Genomic DNA, 21,813 nt, shown 5'->3' on the forward strand with positions numbered 1-21,813 from the left:
CACATTCCACAATAACTAAACTGTGAAACCAACCTAGATGTCCTTCAATAAATGAATGGATATCTTAACGGGATGTCTCTCTCTCTTAGATACCACATAATCGTGCTGACACACTATAGAGGCTCAGTTGTGTGGCCTGGGGAGCTCAACATTTTTACAAATCATGAATAAACTCTTCTCGATTAGGAATATATCAAACAGTTTTCCCTCAGTTCTCCCTGGATTCCCCATCTTTCCCTAGTAACCTCCTGAATGCCCTCTTTACCTCCTTGTTCCTCAGGGTGTATATGAGTGGGTTAAGTGAAGGAGTGCCCACTGCATAGAAAAGGCCAAAGAACTTGCCCCTCTTTTGGGCATAAGGATTTTGGGGCTGGAGGTAGACAGCAATGACTGAGCTGTAGAAGATAGTGACAACCATGAGATGGGAGGAGCAGGTCCCTAAAGCTCTTTTCCATGCTTGGGCAGAGTTAATCCTCAGTACTGCCCGGGCAATGGCACCATAAGAGACAAGAACAAGGCTGAGAGGAACAACCAGGATGAAGAAACTGGACACAACTAACTGGATTTCATTGTAGGTGGTGTCTCCACAGGATAGTCTAATCAGAGAAGGAACTTCACACAAAAAGTCATCTATCTGCCGGTGGGGACAGAAGGGCAGGAGGAGAGTGGGTGGTGTCTGGACTATGGATTGGGCCAGACCCAAAACCCAGGCCACAGCTGCCAGCTGCCAGCACAGGCGAGGGTGGATGATGGTGGCATAATGGAGGGGCTGGCAGACAGCCACATAGCGATCAAAGGCCATCACTGTCAGGAGGATGCACTCCGTTGTTCCCAGGGACATGAAGATGAACAGCTGGATGAAGCAGCCCAGGAAGCTGATGGTCTTGGGGCCCCAGAGGTTGACCAGCATCTGGGGGACACAACTTGTGGTGAAGCAGAGGTCCAAGAAGGAGAGGTTGGAGAGGAAGAAGTACATTGGAGAGTGGAGCCTGGGGTCCAGCACCGACAGCAGGATGATGAGTGTGTTGCCCACCAGGGTGAGGAGGTAGGAAGTTAACACAACCACAAAGAGAATCCTTTCCAGCCCTGGGTATTCAGAGAAGCCCAGAAGGAGGAATCCCACTGGGGAGCTTTGGTTGAGCATGGCTTGTTGTTACTCAGAACTGAAGCACTGAGCCTGTCAGCCCAAAGTGACGTTAATGTCAAGTGCTTTTCATTCCTGCCATGTGGAACTTCCTCTCCCTTCGCTGCTCTTCCAGGCACACCACCACCCAGTGTTGCTTTCCCTTTTCTTGCTCCCTATGGCCAAATGTTGTTTAGTGGCAGTGCAAAACCAGGAATGTTCTGGATAATGGATGGAACCTCACACTGGTGCCTCTGGCTTTCTGGTTGAGGGCAAAGAAAGTTGAAATGAAATATGGTTTAATTAACTACCTTTGAACAATAACACATTTAATATCCATTTTGTCCTGAATACCACCATAATTCTCTGAGTATTCCACTATGTTTATCTAAGAAAAATTAGCAAAGAAATCTTTTGTTAGAATTTCTCTATGAAACATATCTATGCGAGATTATTTTCTATTTGGGGTTATAAATTTTTTAGAACTATTCACATTTTATCTATTTTATTCTTGTTTGTGGGAGAACTAATCAGAGGCCGAGTACACACACACACACACACACACACACACTCACACACACACAAACACATATAAACACATTTATATATATTTTTTTTCCCATTTCATATAATATTATATCAGTAGCAAAATAAACTAAGTTACTATTGAAATATTTACATAGAAATTGGAATTTTAATGCTGCCTTAGTTTCACTATTTGGTATTGAAAACATTTTCATATAAAAACTCAAAGTTACAGAAAATTTCCAAGAATACTCTAAAAACCTTCTGAATATCCTTTACCTATATTAATAACATTAATATTTGGCAATTTTTATCATTCCATTTTTTATTTGTATATATATTTATATTTATTATGCGCTATGGAGTGGGTAGTATATAATGCCTGCTTACTAATTCACATTTCTAAGAAAACAAATATTCTTCTTTGTAAAAAGAACAGTTACTAAATTTAGAAAATCCAACAATGATAGAAACTAATATTTAGTCTGTAGATTATTTCCATAATTTTACCAATAATTATCTTTATAGAAAAATTTTTCATGGAGAATTCAGTCTATATCCTGTATGCCTAACCATGGCTTCTGTAGTAGCCTTTCCTTAGTCACAGAGACATTGAGCCTTAAAGGACAGTTTGATGCATTCAGCAACCACCATGAGAAACTGAGAGGCTGTAGGAGTGTGGCCTCATGTACTTAGTAAACACTGGGGAATCATGAAAACTGTTGACTTCCAGAACTGAAGGCAAATGTCTTCATAGTGAAAGAGGTATCTGGGCGTATGTGTCCAGGAAAGTTTTTGGGAGAAGAGGACATAAATTTTTGCCATGTAATACACTGTGGGACATAGATGGTAAGCTCAAAGACAGGGGTGGGATGGCAGCCTCCCTGGCAATTACGAGGCAGGAGCTGAGGGTCTTCTGAGCACAGACAATCTTAGGAAGACCACTGAGGGAAGAGAGGTCTGGTGAAAGTGCCTGGGAGTTTGTGGCATGGCATGCTCACCTCCCCATCCTGGGGTATCCATTCTGTGTTAAAAGACACCTTTCATTTCTTTTTTTTTGTGCAGATCTTCTCTTTCTGGTCTTCTATTTTCCTTCCTTCATCATTGCTCTTCCCCTCTCGGATAAGATTTGTATCCCCTTTTAAAAAGTAATTATCCAGTGGGCACAATGGCGCACCCTTGTAATCCCAGCAGCTCTGGAGGTTGAGGCAGGAGGATTGTGAGTTCAAAGCCAGCCTCCGCAACTTAGAGAGGCCCTAAGTAATTAGTGAGAGCCTATCTCAAGACAAAATATTAAAAGGGTTGGGGATGTGGCTCAGTGGTTAAGCCCCCTTAGGTTCAATCCTCAGTACCAAAACAACAACAATAAAAAACTAACTTTATAAACAAAAGTGCATCTAACACATACCTATGGATTGTATGAAATAGTAAAATGAACACATGGTGTCTCAGTATTCCCCCCACCCCTGAACCAATTTAAGAACACAACAAATGTTACCAGAACCTCAGGAGTTTTCTAGACACTGATAACATTGCTTTTTTTCCCTCTGGAGATGGAAACACTGCTCCCATTACTTTTAGTCATTAGTTTTGTTTAGTTATTCCTTTTTTTTTTTTTTTAGAGAATTTTTAATATTGTTTTTTTTTAGTTCTCGGCGGACACAACATCTTTGTTGGTATGTGGTGCTGAGGATCGAACCCGGGCCGCACGCATGCCAGGCGAGCGCGCTACCGCTTGAGCCACATCCCCAGCCCCTAGTTATTCCTTATAAACTTCACAGGGCCTTATCTTTTCTATCTCAGCAACTGCCTACCCATTTTACTAATCCTTGAACTTAATCATTTTTCACATTCTTGCTCTCTTGACAGCTTCTCGCTTTATACGTTTTCAGAATCTCTTCAATTTGTATCTTTCTTTGACCTAGTTATTTCTTATTTCTACATGATCCTTCTTTCTGGCACTAATATAAAGCAAGCACTACTTTTCTTGTTAATTTCACACACATATGCATTCATTCATTCCCTTATTGGTTACCAGAGAGTCAGCCATGAACTATCTGCTGCAAGGTAATGAGGTATAAATTCTGCTCTATAATCCCATAATGATGACCTCCTATTATTTTAACAGTTACTATTTGTTAAGTGCTTCCTGAATACCAGACACTGTGCTGAATGATTTTCTAGAATTTTTGGTTCTCACAACCCTGAAAGCTAACTAACATTATCATCCCTCCTTCACACAAGAAACAGTCTCAGAGGGGTGAAGTAACTTGCTGAAAGTTACCCAGCCATTAAGGATCCTAGATTCTGTTTGATACCAACACTATTGAGTACATGTGCAAACTGATGGGCTGTAGGAGAATAAATTTGAAACTTACTTGTTATTAAAGACAATATCCTTATCACCTTCCTGTGAGAACTTCCTGGTACAAGGAAATAGTTTCTGGACTGGTTGGCTTCTCCACTTGATTCTCACAATGAGAAATAAAAGCAAACTTTACAGGAATATCACACCCTTGAAAGTAGAGCTTAGATTTGGGGGAAGAGTCATGATTGCTAGTGTTTATTTCCCTGGGCACTTTATGTTCACTGCTTCTTACTATTATCATCCTCCATTTCAGATGAAGGAGTGAAGGCATACAGAGAAATAGCTTGTTCTGGAAAGTGTAGCTAGGCAGCACCAGAGCTGGGCTGAGTCCCTGTGGGGTTGAAGAGGCTGCACACTAACTATGTGCCCCCCGCCCCTCAGCCCAAGTGCCAGCCAGAGGCAGCTCTTTACTGTGGAGCTCTTTGATGACAAGCCCTTTCCTTCAATCCAGTAGCTAAATTCTCTTCTACTGGGACTGGAGGTGGAAGAGGAGGCACGGTGGTGAGCTTGTGAAGGGAGGGATCCCAGGACTCCCATGCCCTGGGGAGAAACAGCTCAGCAATTCTGCCAAAATGAGGGGCCCCACTGCCCACAGCCAATTAATTAGTTCATGACACTAATGATGACTAAGAAGGGAAGAGAAGATTCAGAGGAAATGTGCCAGTGAGATGCTCCCTGTGGCTAATTAAAAGGCCACTCCCTCTGTTGCTCTGCCACTGGGGAGTACCAGGGCACCATTGTCTCCTTACCCACCTTCTGAGTGTCCCTCTCTGTTTCCAGTTTTTCCTCTCATGCCTCTAATGTACATTCAATACCTCCTGAGTTGGTTTATTTCCTTTCTCTTCTTACATAACACAGATATAGTTTACATAATAAAATTTGCATATTTTAATGTTCAGTTTACTGAGATTTGGCAATTGTGTATATACAGACAACCACCACCCTAGTGAAGATGTAGAACATTTGCACTACTCCAGAAAATTCTTTATACCAATTTATAATAATTCTGTCCATCTGTGCTCTTGGCAACCACAGCTTTGATTTGTGTCACTTTAGGTTGTTTTTATCCTCCTAGAACGTCACAGAAAGATCCATTCATGCTCCTCTGTGTTTGATTTCTTACATTCTGCACAACATTGCCAACATTCATCCATGTTGCTTTGTGAATCATTAGTCCATACCATTTGTTTTTATTCCTGAGAGGTATTCTGTTGGTTAATTATATCACAATTTTTTCGTTCATTCTCCTGTTGTTGGATACTTGAGTCTGTAGTTTTAAATTCTCCAATTTTCTGATATTCCTCCTTCTCGTCCCTTTGAATGTGAGCCGTACCTAGTGACTCACTTTAACAAACAGAATGTGGCAGAAATGATGGAGCGTGATATCCAAGACTAGGTCATAAGTACCATTGTGACTTGCATAGAAACTGTGAGGTTGGGCTGGGGATGTGGCTCAAGCGGTAGCGCGCTCGCCTGGCATGCATTCGGCCCAGGTTCGATCCTCAGCACCACATACAAACAAAGATGTTGTATCCGCCGAAAACTAAAAAATAAATATTAAAAACTCTTTCTACAAAAAAACAAAAAACTGTGAGGTCATCTCCCCAGAAACCGGCTGACATTGTGAGACAACAAAATTATATTGTTTGAAGCCACTAAATTTTGGAGAGAATTTGTTATGCAGCAGAAGATGGTTGGGTGGTTTCCAATATATGCTGTTATGAATAAATCTGCTATGAATTTTCATATACAAGTAATTTGTGAATATATATTCTCATTTCTTTTTGGAAAAAGACTAGAATATCTGGGTCATGTGTTAGCCATTCTAGTGAGTGTGATGTTTCATTATTTAAAATATTTTAATTAAAAAGATTTTATTGTGTGAATTTAAGTTGTATACCCTGATATGTATATATGTATATATGAATATAGTCATATAAGCATATATATGATTAGTATTGTAAGGGTCCGGCGAAACGTCGGAGTAAGAGACCACAAGAGACTTTCTTATGCAACAGCAGAAGGGTGGGTTTATTTGGAGACCAGCATGCTGGGGCCCGAGCTCTCTATAGCAAAGAGAGATAGAGCCCTGAGAACTGCTTGAGCAGAGCTTATATACTTTTCTTGGAGAGGGCAGGGAGGGAAGTTCATTGATGGGTCAGGGCGAGTGAGCAGTTTGCCTGCAACCGAGTGAGGGAGTGCATCCTGCAGTTTGGCAGTTGGGGACAGCACATCCTGGGAACAAGATTAGCAAACAGTTCACAGTTGGGGACAACACATCCTGGGAACAAGATTTCAACAGTGTTCTGTTAAGCATATAGAAAAACAGAGTGACAAGTACCTATTTTATTAACCTTTCATTCCCCACTTCTTTTTCTGGCTACTTTTAATCATAAAAGTGATCATTGGGGGGTGTCACATTCTGTGTCTGCTAGTGGGGTATATTGTTGTCTGATTACCATAAGTTTGACTTGTCCAATTTTGGGCTTGGAGAAAGGAAACTACACGGTTGATCAAACAGGGTCCTAATGTTAGCAACAATATAAGAATTATTAGAGGACCGGCCAAGGCTGATAAAAGCGTAGTTAACTAGGGGGACTGTGTGAACCAAGACTCATACCATCCTTTTTGGTTTTTTTTTTCTCTCTGACGTTCTTCAAGGCGTCTTCTTAGTTTACTCATAGATTCTTTTACAATTTCAGTATGGTCGACATAAAAACAACATTTTTTTCTTAATGTAGCATAAAGGCCCTCTTCTCTCATGAAGAGGAGGTTTAACCCTCGCCTGTTCTGTAAAACAGCTTCAGAGAGAGAGGTTAAAGATTCCTGTAAAGCTGTGATGGAGGTTTCTAATATCTTTAAGTTTTGGTCCATTGCTATTTCTAATTGGGTCATTTGTTGCGTCCCACGGACCAGGGCAGTAGTCCTTGTGCCCACCCCTACAGCAATTCCCATTCCTAATAAGATGGCTAGAGTGAGGGCTACAGGTTCCCAGCGGAACCAGGTTGTATGTTCCCTTATTTGATCTTTAAATGAACCTGCGTCATGATAGAGCACTCTGGGAAACATCTGCACCATTACATAATTAATCATATCTGTTGACCATTTTATGAAAACATAAATAATGTTTAAGTATATAGAATTATACTGTTGCAGGGACGGGCAAGGCAAGGCACCTAAGATAGCACTGAAGACAGGGAAACAGTCTTATTTGGTTGCAACCGGATTCAGAGGGCATTGCTTCTGTTGTAATCAATTAATCTCTTGAAACCCAAGTTTAGGTAGTTTTAGAATTTTGTACTCAACATGTAAGGGAAGGGGCTCAGAAGTTTCCAGTCTGCAGAAGTTTACAAAAAGCAGTTTTTGTTTCTGTTTTTTTTTTTTTTTTTCTCTGTTCTGGGCAAGTTAACTTTTCAAGGACACCTGGGAGGGGGAGAACTTTTTTTTTTTCCTTGCCAGCTGTTACCATGGAGCCCAATTGATAACTTTTTTATCTTAGAAATGTAGCCATCTCTGTGAAGCCCCAGCTCAAGGCCAGAGGCCTTGTTCACATATTTTGTGAAAAACTAGTAAGGGGGTGTCTAGCTTAGGAGTGCTGATTTTTTCAGTTAGTGGCCAAGTAGAACAGGGCAATATGAAAAGAGGAAGTTTATCAATACTGAACTCTTTTATAGGGACTCTTTTGTTGAAAGTTCTAAAGTCAGCCATAGTGAAGACTTCTGAAGAAGGTTAGTTTTGTGGGCCTGGTACAGAGGGGGAGGACGGGGAAGGCGGTGCTGAGAGCAGCTCCATGGATCTGAGAATGAGGAAGGAGAGATGTAAAAGAATAATGGGAAAGGGGTTTGGGATTTTCCTAGCAACAAAAACTCGAGTAGTAGAACAGGTAGAGCAGAGGGGAAGACTGGAGTGAGTATCCCAAAAAGCCTGTGAGGGACTTTAAATTTTTAGTAACCTGTTTTCAGTGATGACAAAGCAACTTTAAAGGCCATTTTCATTACATCTTGGATAGGGGTCTGAGGGCTCTCCTCAGCTGGTTGGAGCTTTGGGTTAGCTGGTAGGAGGACCTGGTGGGACCCGGTGTGGACATTGACAGGAGAAGAGAGGAGTGAATGGGTGGAGAGATACCTCAGTACCTGTTACTTCAGCAAGGGGCAATGGTCTGAGAACCGGCGGAGGTTTGGGTTCCATCAGGTAGCCCCTGTATGTTTACATCCTTATGACTTACAGAAGAAGTCGGTTTTTCCCCAACATAGCTGTGACTGTTTGTGGCTTTGATAGTCCGCCAAGCAAACATAGTAATCTAGGTTAACCAACCTACATCTGGCTCGAGTGTCTCTACATCCATAATGTTTGTTTCTATTATCTGGTATGGAAGGGATTTAATGGAATTTTAGTGGGATCTTTTTCATCAGGGTTATCTCAATAGGAAAGACCTATAGCCAGCTGACATGATTTGCGATTAGCCATCACTGTTGTACGGGCTGATGAGGGTTAGGACCACTGGTGGTCAAGGGGAGAGTCTATAGCCTTATCCACACGGCGAATACGCAATTTGAGAGGGTTACCAGTCTTTTTCAATTTCCAACCAGAATCTGGACAGGGCGCAGGCTTGAGATGAGAGGCATGGATCCAGGAAGTGATTCCATTTACTTTTACCTCTTTAGGTGTTATAAGTAGCACCTGGTATGGTCTTTTCCAGCGGGGTTCTAGGGATGACACCTGATGTCGTCTTACATAGATGAAGTTTCCCACTTGATATTGGTGTGGAGTTCCTTCATTCCCAAGTTGGTAGGCAGTGGCCAGCTGTTTCCATAGGCATCACTGAGTTTTTTCAAAAGTTTTAAGTTTGTTAAGCAAGGGGGTGTGAAAAGAATCGTTAGGTCTTAGAGTTGGGGTCAGGTCCCTTATTGGAGGAGGGGCACCATAGAGAATTTCATAGGGGGTAAGGTTACACAAAGAAACAGAGGGCATTTTTTTTGCACGAAACAGTGCATAAGGCAGGAGCATAGTTCAATTTTTTATGCCGGTCTCCAAGCTTAATTTAGTCAAGGTCTCTTTAATGGTTCTATTTATTTATTTATTTATTTATTTTTTAAAAATATTTATTTATTTTTAGTTCTCGGCAGACACAACATCTTTGTTGGTATGTGGTGCTGAGGATCGAACCTGGGCCGCACGCATGCCAGGCGAGCGCGCTACCGCTTGAGCCACATCCCCAGCCCAATCTATTTATTTTTTCTACCTGTCCTGAGCTCTGGGGTCTATAAGTGCAATGTAACCTCCAATTAATCCCCAGGGTCCTGGTTAACCCCTGACTTACCTGGGCCACGAACGCCGGTCCATTATCAGACCCTATTACCTTAGACAGGCTGTATCTTGGAAAAATATCTTCTAGGATCTTTTTGACCACCATTTGTGCCGTTTCTTTTTTGCGGGGAAGGCTTCAATCCATCCTGAAAATGTATCTACAAAGATTAGGAGATATTTAAGTTCATACCTTGCTGGCTTAATTTCAGTAAAGTCCACTTCCCAGAATTGTCCTGGTCTGGTTCCTCGAAGACGCCTTCCTATAGGAAGCTTGGAGGGGTAAGCATTAACCAATTGATAGACCCGACAGACTTTTATTACCCGTTCAGTTTTTTCCTTTTGCTGTGAGCCGGTTAGTGGAAAACTCTGTTCTTGATCTTTTAGGAATGCCTGCAGTTTCTTTGAACCAAGGTGAGTGAGTTGATGTACATTTTTAACGTAGTGTAGGGCTTTCTGAAATTGCAAGTTGGGTTCAGTGTTGTCAAGGAGTTCAGTGTCAGTGTCCTCAGATGTTAAGTTTTCGGGGTGCTCTGATGTAGTTAAATTTTCTGACTCATATTTCCTCCGTATGGAAAGTGTTAACATGGTTACTCTGTTTAGGGCTGCCAATTTAGCTTCTTCATTTGCCCTCTTGTTAGATGGGGGTGGTATCTGCACAACGGTTTGTTTTCTGGGCTTAGTGAGCCATCATTTATTGCCCCTAAGGGAATAGTCCAGAAAGATTACTTCTTGCTGGCAAATTTGGGCCTTTTTGGCAGAAGCTCTATACCTGAGTTGAGCAAGCTCGGATAATAGTGCTTGGGTCCCAGACTCACAGTTTTCTTTGGTATCGGCTGCCAGTAGTAGGTCATCCATATATTGGAGTAGGGTGACTTCAGGGTGCATGGTTCTGAAGTTATTGAGATCTCTGTGGAGGGCTTCATCAAAAAGAGTGGGGGAGTTTTTGAATCCCTGTGGGAGTCTGGTCCAAGTTAGTTGATCAGTCGTTCCGGTTTCTGGGTTTACCCATTTGAAAGCAAACAGCAATTGACTATCTTTATGTAGAGGCAAGCAAAAGAAAGCATCTTTTAAGTCCAGGACAGTATACCATTTTCGTTCAGGGTTCAGGGTGCTAAGCAGATTGTACGGATTAGGTACTGTGGGGTGAATGTCCTGCACTCTGTTGTTGATCTCTCTTAGGTCTTGAATAGGGCGATAGTCCCCAGTTCCTGGCTTTTTACTGGTAACAGGGGAGTGTTCCAGGCCGATTGACAGGGCCTTAGGACCCCTAAGGCCAGATATTTCTGAATATGGGACCTTATCCCATCTTTAGCTTCTTTGCTCAGAGGATATTGTTTAATATTAATTGGGGAGGCTGAGGTTTTTAACTCCACCATTATTGGAGGTTGTTTTACGGCGAGGCCTAACCCAGCAGTTTCTGCCCCGGCATCTGGGTAATCTGTTATCCATTTCTGGGATAGCTTGCCTGTTTGATCAGTCTTGGGGGGGTGTGAAGAGTTGATGTTCATTTTTTATTGACATAGTTAAAGCCATGACTATAGGAGTTTTTACTGAAGGATTTAGAAATTTCATTTGGGGGCCTTCAGGGTTAAAAGTTATTCTGGCCCGGAATTTGGTGAGCAGATCTTTGCCCATCAATGGGGCTGGGCATTCTGGGATCACTAGGAAGGAGTGATGGATTTTTCCTTTTCCCAGGTCCATGGTCCTCTTAGTTGTCCAAGCCTGATATTTACTGCCATTAGCCCCTTGAATTAGAGACCTTTTAGTTGATAGAGGGCCCAATGGGGCCTTAAGGGCTGAGTATATTGCCCCTGTATCCACTTCAAAGTTTATTGGGGTCCCCTCCACTTCAAAAGTTACCCTGAGCTCTGGGAGGGGATCCGAGCCTTGACTTTCCTAGTTATCCTCCAAAGTTAGAATGGCTGGTTGGCGTGGCTGTTTCTCTCTAGGTCACTCTTTGACCCAGTGTCCTTTTTCTCTACAGTAGGCACATTGATCTGAGGCCAGATGTGGCTTTTGGCATGGGCCCAGGTATCCCTTTCTGTCTCCCTGTCTCCTAACTTCTGGCCTATTTGTTGTTGTAACCAGGACCTTATTCAATGCCTCAGTCTGTCTTTTGTTTCTTTCATCCTCCCTTTGCTCACTTCTTTTCCTCAGTTTCTCTCTTATAGTATACCTTCTCAGCTTCTCTGACTAAATCTCTTAAAGTCATATCTTGTAATCCATCTAAGCGTTATAACCTTTTTTTAATATCCAGGGCAGCTTGCCCATTAAAGGCCATCGTGACAGATGCCTTTTGATCCTCTGCCTGAGGATCAAAAGGAGTATATCTCCTATATGCCTCCATAATTCTCTCTAGAAACATAGAGGGTGATTCATTAGGCCCTTGAATAATCTCTCTTACCTTGGTCAAATTAGTTGGCCATCTAGCAGCTGCTTGGAGACCCACTATTAGAGCCCGGCAATAAGTGGACAGATGCTCCCTACCTTCAAAGGTGTTGGGGTCATAATCGAAGTCAGCTTCGATTATGTTGGGAAGTTGTGTTGGTCGCCCATCTGGTCCGAGGATATTTTTTCTTGCTTCCAGGAGGACTCTCTCTCACTCCTCTGTCATGAAGAGAGTGCCTAAGAGTTGTTGGCAGTCATCCCAAGTAGGCTGGTGTGAAAACATCAATGACTCGATTAGACCTGTGAGCCGGGTGGGGTCCTCGGAAAAAGGGGGATTGTTATTTTTCTAGTTATATAGATCTGAAGAGGAGAAAGGCCAATACTGGTAGACTTGCATTTCTCCACTATGGTCATCCTCTATCATTGGCCCATGAGGACGGAGGGGAAGTATCACGGGGGCTTCAGGGTTTTTAATCATTTGCTGCCGGCAAGTTCCTTTAGCCGGGCCAGCTTCCTCCAGGGGAGGAGGGGCTATGTGTGCCTCAGGGAAGTCATCTGGAGGGTGCTGGGCTTGTTTAACTTCCTTCAATGGTGGAGAATCTGAGTCAGCATCAGGGGAATCACTTAGAGGGTGTTGGGGGTTGGGGAACGAAGGCAGGGGATAAGGAAAGGGAGGAGAGTCCAGCAGAGTCAAATCTTGAGACTCAGGGAGAACAAAGGGTGGAGGAGGAGATTCACAAAGGTCCTACCAAGTTAAGATATACGGCTGTTGATCTGGATGGCTATGTGGCCCCGGCTGAAAGACAAAGACAATATTTCTGACTTTTCAAATTAGTGGGTAGTAGAAAGATCCTTCTGGAGGCCATCCAACTCCAAAAGCGGGCCATTCTGTGGCACAGAGAGTCTGCCAGGTCCGGTGTTTTACTGAAAAAGAAAGATTCTGAGCCCTTATGCGGACTTCAGTCCAGTGAATGACTTTGTCCCATAATGAAAGTTACTTGAACAAAGACAGGGACAATACAAACGTGACACTAACACGGACACACACTAAACAATAAACGTGTAACACAAGTTTAGAGGCAAAGATTAAAACAGACAGTGAATTCAACCTGAGAGAAAGAATAGATGCTGGCAAGACCAGACGGGTTGGCAGCAGAATACAGATGAGGGCACCTTGTCCCTCCCAGATGGGGGCACTTCTGTTCCCCCCAGAGTCTCCCAAAGCGTCCCTTGAGGAGACGTGGTCTGTGGCTTCAGGGACACGTTTATCCACCACCGCCAGGGGAGCTCACGCTCTCCGCTGACAACCACATTTTGCCAACCCAAAACCAGAAAACCAGAAAAACCAGAAGGCTCTGAGAGCTCACGTTCTCCAGCCCAAAATCAGAAGGCCCTGAGAGCTCACGCTCTTTAGCCCAAAACCAGAAGGCCCTGAGAGCTCACGCTCTTTAGCCCCAAACCAGACTCTGAGCGATCGCAAAGGAAAAACAAGAAGGAGAAGAAGGAGGAGGAGGAGAAGAAGAAGAAGAAGATAAGGTGCCTTACTTACCCCCCTAAAGGAGTCTTGTTGAGGTCTCCCTGTCCGGCGATGCGCAATTCCCGGCCAATGCACCAAATGTAAGGGTCCGGCGAAACGTCGGAGTAAGAGACCACAAGAGACTCTCTTATGCAACAGCAGAAGGGTGGGTTTATTTGGAGACCAGCATGCTGGGGCCCGAGCTCTCTATAGCAAAGAGAGATAGAGCCCTGAGAACTGCTTGAGCAGAGCTTATATACTTTTCTTGGAGAGGGCAGGGAGGGAAGTTCATTGATGGGTCAGGGCGAGTGAGTAGTTTGCCTGCAACCGAGTGAGGGAGTGCATCCTGCAGTTTGGCAGTTGGGGACAGCACATCCTGGGAACAAGATTAGCAAACAGTTTACAGTTGGGGACAACACATCCTGGGAACAAGATTTCAACAGTGTTCTGTTAAGCATATAGAAAAACAGAGTGACAAGTACCTATTTTATTAACCTTTCAGTATATTATTATATTCATATATATGTAGTCACATATACATATATGATTATATTCAAAACACATCAACTCACATGGTTACTTTTTTTGCATTTAATAAGATTGCTAACATCTACTCTTAGCTAATTTTAAAATATAATACAATATTATCAACTACAGTTATCATACTGCATGTTAAACCTTTAGACTCACTATTCTTACTATAGTTTTAATTTATAGTTCCCTGATGATTCAAATGTTGAGCATCTCTTCATTAGGCATACTTATCCTCTTCTGTGGAGATTCTGTTGAAGTCTGTTGGTCAGGTCAGGCTCTGTTGAACCCCAACACAAAGAAAATCATTAACTGGCTTGGACCTAATCTGTGGGATTTATCTTCCACCATTTGCAGCTTGATCTCTACTTCATTTTAGAAACTTTGTTTTTAATCTTTGAGTCCAGCAGTTTCCCTTGTGCTTGTATAACTTCATAGTAGGTTAATGACCGTAAAGTTTTTTCTCAAATGCTTTGAGTTCAGAAGGCTTCCATCCTCTGCAGAAGGATTCGTGTTTGTGCTGACAGCAGATTCAGACTGGGAGAGCCTTATGTCTGCCTTAGCTTTTTACTTTGTGCTGAGTCCTCTCAAGTCTCTTCTGCACTGGCCTGTATTTTCCCAGCCAAGCAGCAATTGTGGAGATTTTATCAAATTCTTCTGCTATCTCTTTCCCAGTATCTCCCCATTACTGTCCACCTTCTTGGAACTAACACTGGACCTGTAACGTCAGGCTTGCAGAAACTTCAACACTGCTGCTGACTTTGCTACTTTTACTGAACTTAACCCTGAAGATGAGTTTCCATCTTTGCTCCAAATAAATCAGCCTTCTTTAACAGTGAAGTTGCAGGTTTTCATTGCTAGCCCTGACCCGCAAAAATACCACCAACTGAATCAGAATATATGGAAGCTGTCCTGGTCAGAGAGTCATTGATTCCCATAAGTCTTGATATTCTAGCAGAGTTTCCTGAATAAATGCTTCTCAATTTAGTGTTTGCTTTGATTAATTTCTAGAGCCCCCAAATGGTTATTTTTTACAATCTTAACAATCTTGGCAGTATTGCCTGATTGTCTACTTTTTTGGAGGGAGGAAGGATTTTCTGTCTTCTCGATTCTAAGTTCCCCCCATCTCTTTAATTTTGACCTATTAATGTATTTGTACTTAAAGTGTGTCTGTATATTTAAAATACAAGGTATTATTCATTTGGCTATAGTATGCATTCTTCTTCTTATTATTATTATTTTTTGTGGTGCTGGGGATTGAACCCAGGGCCTTGTGCATGAGAAGCAAGCATTCTACTAACTGAGCTATTCCCCAGCTCTATAATATGCATTTTTAAAAAATATTTTTTAGTTGTCAATGGACCTTTATTTTATTTATTTATATCAGGTGCTGAGAATCGAACCCAGTGCCTCACATATGCTAGGCAAGCGCTCTATTGTGGGAGGCCATCCTTACACATGACTGAGTTACACTCCCCAGCTGGGTGCTGAGGCTCTCAGTCTCAGAAATGTGGCACCTTTCTTGGATGTGAAGGTTGGTGTCTCCTGCATGGGTGTGTCTTGCTACAGCCCCATGGGTGAAGCTATGCTCACCTGTTCCTTTGTAATATAACCCCTTGCCCTGTTTAGGATAGAATCTTCCATGGAAGTGCCTTGTGTGTGTCCCCTTCTCTAACTGTGCCCTTGGGTGTGGCCTACCCAGGTGTCAGTCAACCTGCTGACAGTGGACATCATGAAGATATTCAGCCCCCTGAAACCTGACCCCTTGCCTCATTTGAATAGCTTCTCCTCAATAAAAGGGGTCAGCATGTGTGTGCTCGCTCGCTCTCTCTCTCTCTCTCTCTCTCTCTCTCTCTGCAGACCCTTAAGATCAGAGGAGCTGTCACAGCGACCCCAAAGAAAAAGGTATTTGTGTCTCTTGTGTGGTTATTTTGTGCAGCCCAGTTAGCTCAGTTTAACTAGAGTGACTCCCTGAGCCTTTTAGTCTCGAGAACAGAAACCCGGCACTCTACCATTGAGCCACAACCTCAGCCCCAATATGCATTCTTAATCTACCATGACAGAATATCCTTAATATTGAATGTAAAAATCTTAGTTCTGTTTGTAGTTCTTCTCATCCTTTATGTAACTGTTGCCACATTTTACTTTAAATACATTATAAATATCACAAAATATTGTCATTATTTTTAGACTTTTAATATACTTAAGGAAGAAGATCACTCATATATTTACTATTTTGAGTACTTTTCATTCCTTGATGTTGATTTGAGAGTCCATCTATTTTGATTTATCTAGACCCTGAATGAATTTCTTTATCATTTTGTTTTATTTTATTTTTAGTCAGTATCTTCTGGCAACAATTTTTCTCATCTGTTTTTTATTTAATTCCAATTTCTTTATTTTGTCATCATTTAAGAAAGAATTTTTTTCCCACTGGATAATTCTAGTTTGGCAGTTCCCAATCCCTCTTCAATATTTTTTTTTAATTCTTTTTTTTTTTTAAAGAGAGAGTGAGAGAGGGGAGAGAGAGAGAGAGAATTTTTTAATATTTATTTTTTTTAGTTCTCGGCGGACACAACATCTTTGTTGGTATGTGGTGCTGAGGATCGAACCCGGGCGGCACGCATGCCAGGCGAGTGCGCTACCGCTTGAGCCACACCCCCAGCCCCCTCTTCAATATTTTAAAGATATTTCTCTTCCTTTCTTCCCTCCCTCCTTCCTCCCACCCTCCCTCTCTCTTGTTCTCTCTTTCTTCTCCATATTAGCATTGAACCCAGAAGCATTTTACCTCTGAGCTACATCATCAGTCCTTTCTACATTTCTTTCTTTCTTTTTTTTTTTTTTAATTCTGAGACAGGGTCTTACTAAGTTGCCCAAGTTGGCCTTGCAATCCTCTTGCCTCAGCCTTCAAAGTGGCTGAGATTACAGTTATGTACCACCATGAGCATCTGATTTCCTTTGTTTTTGATTATTTAGTGGTCATTTTTGTATTTCTTATTATATGTCTCCCACCTCCAACTGTTTAATAAGAATTTAAAAAAAAACTTTTGCTTTCATAGTGTAACTATAACGTATATAGATGTATTTGCATTCAACAACAATGACATTTGCTAAGATGTCTGTATTACTGTTTTGTTTGTTTTTGGAGGAGAAGTGCTAAAACTAAGGGTGCTCTACCACTGACCTTCAGGCTCAGCCCTTACATGTATTTGTTTTTGTTTTTGTTCTTGAAGTAGAGTCTCACTGTGCCTGGATTGTTTTTATTGTTTGCTTTTAATCCAGTTTGGGAAAATTTTGGCCAATCTTTCTGCAATCCTTTTTGTTTACCCTTTTATCTCTCTCCTCTTCTTTTGGGACTCTAATGACAGGGTTGGACAACTTGATTCAATTATATTATCCATAATTGAATCTGGTTTTTTTTTTGTAATCTTTATTTCTTTAGTTTGTAGATGATCTTTATTAACCTATATTCAAGGGCATTTCACTTTTATTCTGTGTGTGCAATCTCCTTTTAACCTTACTCAATACATTTTTCTGTCAAATATAGTTTTTAATTTCTAGGATTTCTGTTCACCTTTTAAAAAGCAGTTTCTATACTCCTCTCCTGAAATTTAGCATCTACTTTACTTGTTTTCTAAATCTTTCTCCATGGATTCCTTAAAATATTATCATCATTTTAAAGTCTTCATCTAATAAACCCTAACATTTGAGTTGTATTTGGTTTTGGTTTTATTATTTTTAACTATTTGTTTAATATTTCTGTTTATTCACATGATTTGTTATTTTAAATTTTATACTTGAGAGTGTAGATGATAAGTTACAGAGACTCCATATTCCATTGTCTTTCTCTAAAGAGTATTAAAGCTGAGTGCTTTGATCTCAACAACTGGGAGGCTCAGACAGGAAGATCACAAGTTCAAGGCCAGCCTGGGGCAACCTGGGAAGACCCTGTCTTAAAATAAAAACTAAAAAGGCTGGGGATGTGGCTCAGTGGTAGAGTTCCCTGAGATGAATCCCTAGTACCATAAATAAATAAACAAATAGTATTGAATCCTGTTTAACAAGTAAACATATTACTGGCTGATCATTCTGATCACTTTGAGCTTCTGAAGACTGGTTTTTGGTTTTGCCAGAATGGGTCATTTCAGTTTTTCCCTAGTCCTAGGGTGAACTTCTTAAGCTTAGGTTGTTACATCATCTATATTATCAACTATAAAATTAAAAATTACTTCTCAGGGCTGTTCCTTTCAGGGTTTCAATGGGAAACCCAAGGTGTTTTCCATGCTCCCCTAACTGTCTGTCTGCCTGTGACTAGAGGGTACTGAAAGTTGTCTTGATTCCAACCCTCCAGATATTTGGTTCCTAAGTTCTTCAAAAGCTTACCCTGTAGGTTGGGGGTCAATCAAGGACTCAAGGGGAGTTCTTACACTGTTTGGGTCTATTCTTGGGGGCTCACTAAATTTCTGGAATTTCTACCCTCTGATTTTCAGAGACTTAGGTAATCTCTAGCTACCCACGGAAGCTTGAAAATCAGCATCTTTATGCTTGAGCTCTGTCCTCCTGCCATGAATGTACTGGGTGGGGAGTGTCCTCAGAGAAAGGTCGTATAAACATGGATCTTACCCAGGGTGGTTCCCTTTTTTTAAGGGTCAAATCTGTTTCCTTTGGTCATTCCCCACTGACTTCAGTTAAATGTAGTATTTGTCTCTATTGTCTATATATCTATCATCTACTTATCTAAAGATATATAGAGAGATATTAATATTTATATTTAAATAATTCTAGATACAGTTTTTCTATTTATCTATATTCTATCAAGTTTTTTTTTAAAAAAATACCTTTTTAGTTGTAGTTGGACACAATTATTCCTTTATTTTTATGTGGTGCTAATGATTGAACCCAGTGCCTCATGCATGCTAGGCAAGCGCTCTACCACTGAGCTACAAACCCAACCCTATATTCTATCAAGTTTTTACAGAATTTTAAGTGTTATTGGCAGGAGAATTAGTCCAAATCAGGCTGCTTTGTTTATTATAAATTCTCAGAATCTATTTTTTTTTCTTTTGTGTTGGAACAGAGAATTGCAGACCCGAAGGTTAGAAGAGGCCCTGGTACTTTTTGTCTCATCTTCATTTGATGCACTGAAGCCCTCTTACAACTCACCACATTTTGAATAATCTCAGGATACTTTTTTCTCATTCCATTTTTTCAATATAGCTTATAATTTCTGTCTCATTTCTACTTCCATTTTCTGGTCTTAATTCTGTTATAAGAATAATAACCTAACTACATAGAAGTTTCATTTAACCATCTCAACAATCATATGATGTAGATATTTTTTCCTACTTTTTGTCATGACTGTGAGACACACGTCTACCTGTCCAAATCCAAACAATGGACTGAGAAATAAATTCCAACAAAAAGTGAACCTTTACTTTAATGATGATCTTGCAAGATTGGGTGCCTGGTGGTCAGGGACACACAGATTTGGAACAAGTAGCCTTTTTATCCCCAACATTCTTCCCCCAGTTCCTCATTGGTTGAGAACTATCGAGTGTACAGCCTTCCCAAACATTGCCTAGATTTCACTGTCTCCTATTGGTTTATTTAAAAAAATATACCTTTAGTTGTCCCCACTTCCCTCAGTTCTTTTGTGGTGGGAAAGTCCCCTTGGTTCGAGTGCCTTTTGTCAGTTTATCTTTTTTGGTCAGGTCAGGCTCAGGTATGTTTGAGGTCCTCTTCCTTTTCACCTCATTTGTCAAGGGACTATGAATCTTTATCCTTCAGTATTATTGCTTGTAACTTTTCATTCTGCTCTCCAATCTGCCAGTTGCCTTTCTTTCTTATATCCCAATTTAGTGAGATACAGAAGGGCTTAGCCAGTCAGGACAAGATGGTCAGTGAGGAGGCTGGGGGGCAGGCGAGAACAAGGGAACATAGAGAGGGTCTTCTGATGAGGTCAACTTCCTGCTTGACAAAAGCACTCATGGTCAGACAGACCTGCAGACAGAGGGTGCACCAATCAATAATAGTGAGGAGGGCATGGACAGGGAAGGAAATAAGGAAAGGAGGAAATTCCAGAGATTAAAAAAAAAAAAAGACCCAAAACTCCCCTACCAGATTTCCAGCTCTGGGGCACCTTTGGAAAAGTCTATCTCTGTGTCTCTGTTGCTTTTGCAAGAAAACTGCTGCTTGCTTGCTATCTCTATTTTTTTTTTTTTCGCTGAACAGAGACAACAAACCTAGCATCCTCGATGTTAACATTCTCATTCTACATTTAAAGCTAACTACTCTATTCTGAAATAGAGGACTTTTTATTTCTCACAAACTTGCTCATTTTTTCTGCCCTCCTCCTAGGCAAATCCAGTTAGATACCCCGTACCATCCTGCACCCACAATTCCATGGCATTATCTATTCCAGTTATTTTGTTGGCTTAGACAATTTTAATATATTACTATCAGACCAGGCTCAGGAATTGTCCCAGAATTACCTTTTTATGGGGGCAGGTGGTTTAGGTTTGGCCTTTGCCTCATTTTAGATCCATTTGCATTCATAGAAAATGATGGGATAGATTATTCATCTCCCCAAGTTTTTTGGTATGTAAAATATTAGTGGAATGTACTTATTTGGAAGTTGGAGAGGCACAGAAACAAATTAGTTAGCCCTCTATAGCCACTGACTTTTCATGGCCATTGGCCTGACAACTGGTGGTGAGCACTGAAGCTAGCTCTCATTAGTGCATCTATAGCCAGCTCTGTCCTGGGCCAACCAGTGTAGAAGAGTACCTACCCCTTCCTACACTGTAAGCCATGTGTCTGAATAGGTGAAACATGTACAGGTTACAAAGATTTTAAAAAAAGAAAGTGAACAATAAGACAAGGAATATAAGACTTTCTCTGGTTCTGGCACACAGACAACTCAGTTTCCCTTCCCAGACGCAATACCCCCTCCAGAGATATTATATCCATATTTCAGCATAAATGTATATTTTCTTCTTTTCTACATAACAATATTATACATCTTGCAACTTTATTTTTCCAGTTAATTCCACTGAATTAACTGAAAATTTTATTTTTTCTCTATTGATTTTTTCCCTATCTTTTGATTATAAATACACAAAAATATCCTTGTATATAGTTTATTTCATATGTATATGAGGAAATCAATAGGCTCAATTCCTAGAAGTGGTTTTTCTGGGTTGAAAGATGTGTATATAAAAAATTTAAGATTATATTTTTATCACAAACTTTAATAACACAAATGATGTAAAGCTCTTTGTTTAGTTTTGCATAGTTTTGAGGTTTATAAGAATATCATACTTTATGTGGTGTTCCTGCCCTTGCTTTCTTTCACGCATTCATTCCTAGCATTTTCCATATTCATCCATATCATTGCTTGAAGGCCCAATCAGATGGATTAATGGCAGCTGATGATATTCTATAATTTAGTTCCCTATTTCCCTGAGCATTTGGGTTGTTTTGGTTTGACATGTGCATTTTTAATTCGATAGGTTCAAACAGTCTTCCTTTGAAGATGGACTATTTTTTTTTCCAAAGACAATATATAAGTTGTGTTTTTTTTTTCTTTTTTCCTTTTTTTTTTTTTTTGTGCTGAGGATTGAGCCCAGTGAGGCCGGGATAGATCTCCCATAAGCTGTCAGGATAAGGGCACTGGAGTAGGAAATTGGGGGAGGGGAGACATCATGCAAACCTGAAAGGAAGCATCAGGTCTATAGGACATTTGTGACTTGCTACTCCTTGTCAGCTTTAGCCACAACAACTTCTTTTGAGTTAGAATACCTGTTTCTGTTCCTTACAGTTTCAACCACAGCAACCCTTCCTTAGTTACACTTACCTTACCCCTAGCATTGGCCAACCACTAAGTAGACTCCTACCCAAAATTCTTCCTCTCCCTAAAAGAAGTGTCGAATAAACTGTACTCTTCATTATGTAACTAAGGGATTGAAATTATGCACTTCTGATGGTTTATTAATCTCAGAGTTTGACGAACTTGATTGGTTCATTCTAGCATCCCTCACCTCACCAATCACCTGT

General features: G+C 41.0%; 1 protein-coding gene and 1 pseudogene across 1 annotated transcript; both read right to left on the bottom strand.

Moving 5' to 3' along the window:
• Positions 1–208: 208 nt before the first annotated feature.
• On the bottom strand, positions 209–1,144 carry LOC144256675 (olfactory receptor 2H1-like). The gene has a single exon (XM_077802050.1). The coding sequence runs from the start codon at positions 1,142–1,144 to the stop codon at positions 209–211; it is 936 nt and encodes a 311-aa protein (XP_077658176.1).
• An 8,901-nt stretch (positions 1,145–10,045) lies between these two features.
• LOC144256468 (uncharacterized) lies at positions 10,046–13,024 on the bottom strand (annotated as a pseudogene).
• Positions 13,025–21,813: the final 8,789 nt, after the last annotated feature.

This window comes from Urocitellus parryii, chromosome 8 (genome assembly GCF_045843805.1).
Source record: "Urocitellus parryii isolate mUroPar1 chromosome 8, mUroPar1.hap1, whole genome shotgun sequence".
NCBI lineage: Eukaryota > Metazoa > Chordata > Mammalia > Rodentia > Sciuridae > Urocitellus > Urocitellus parryii.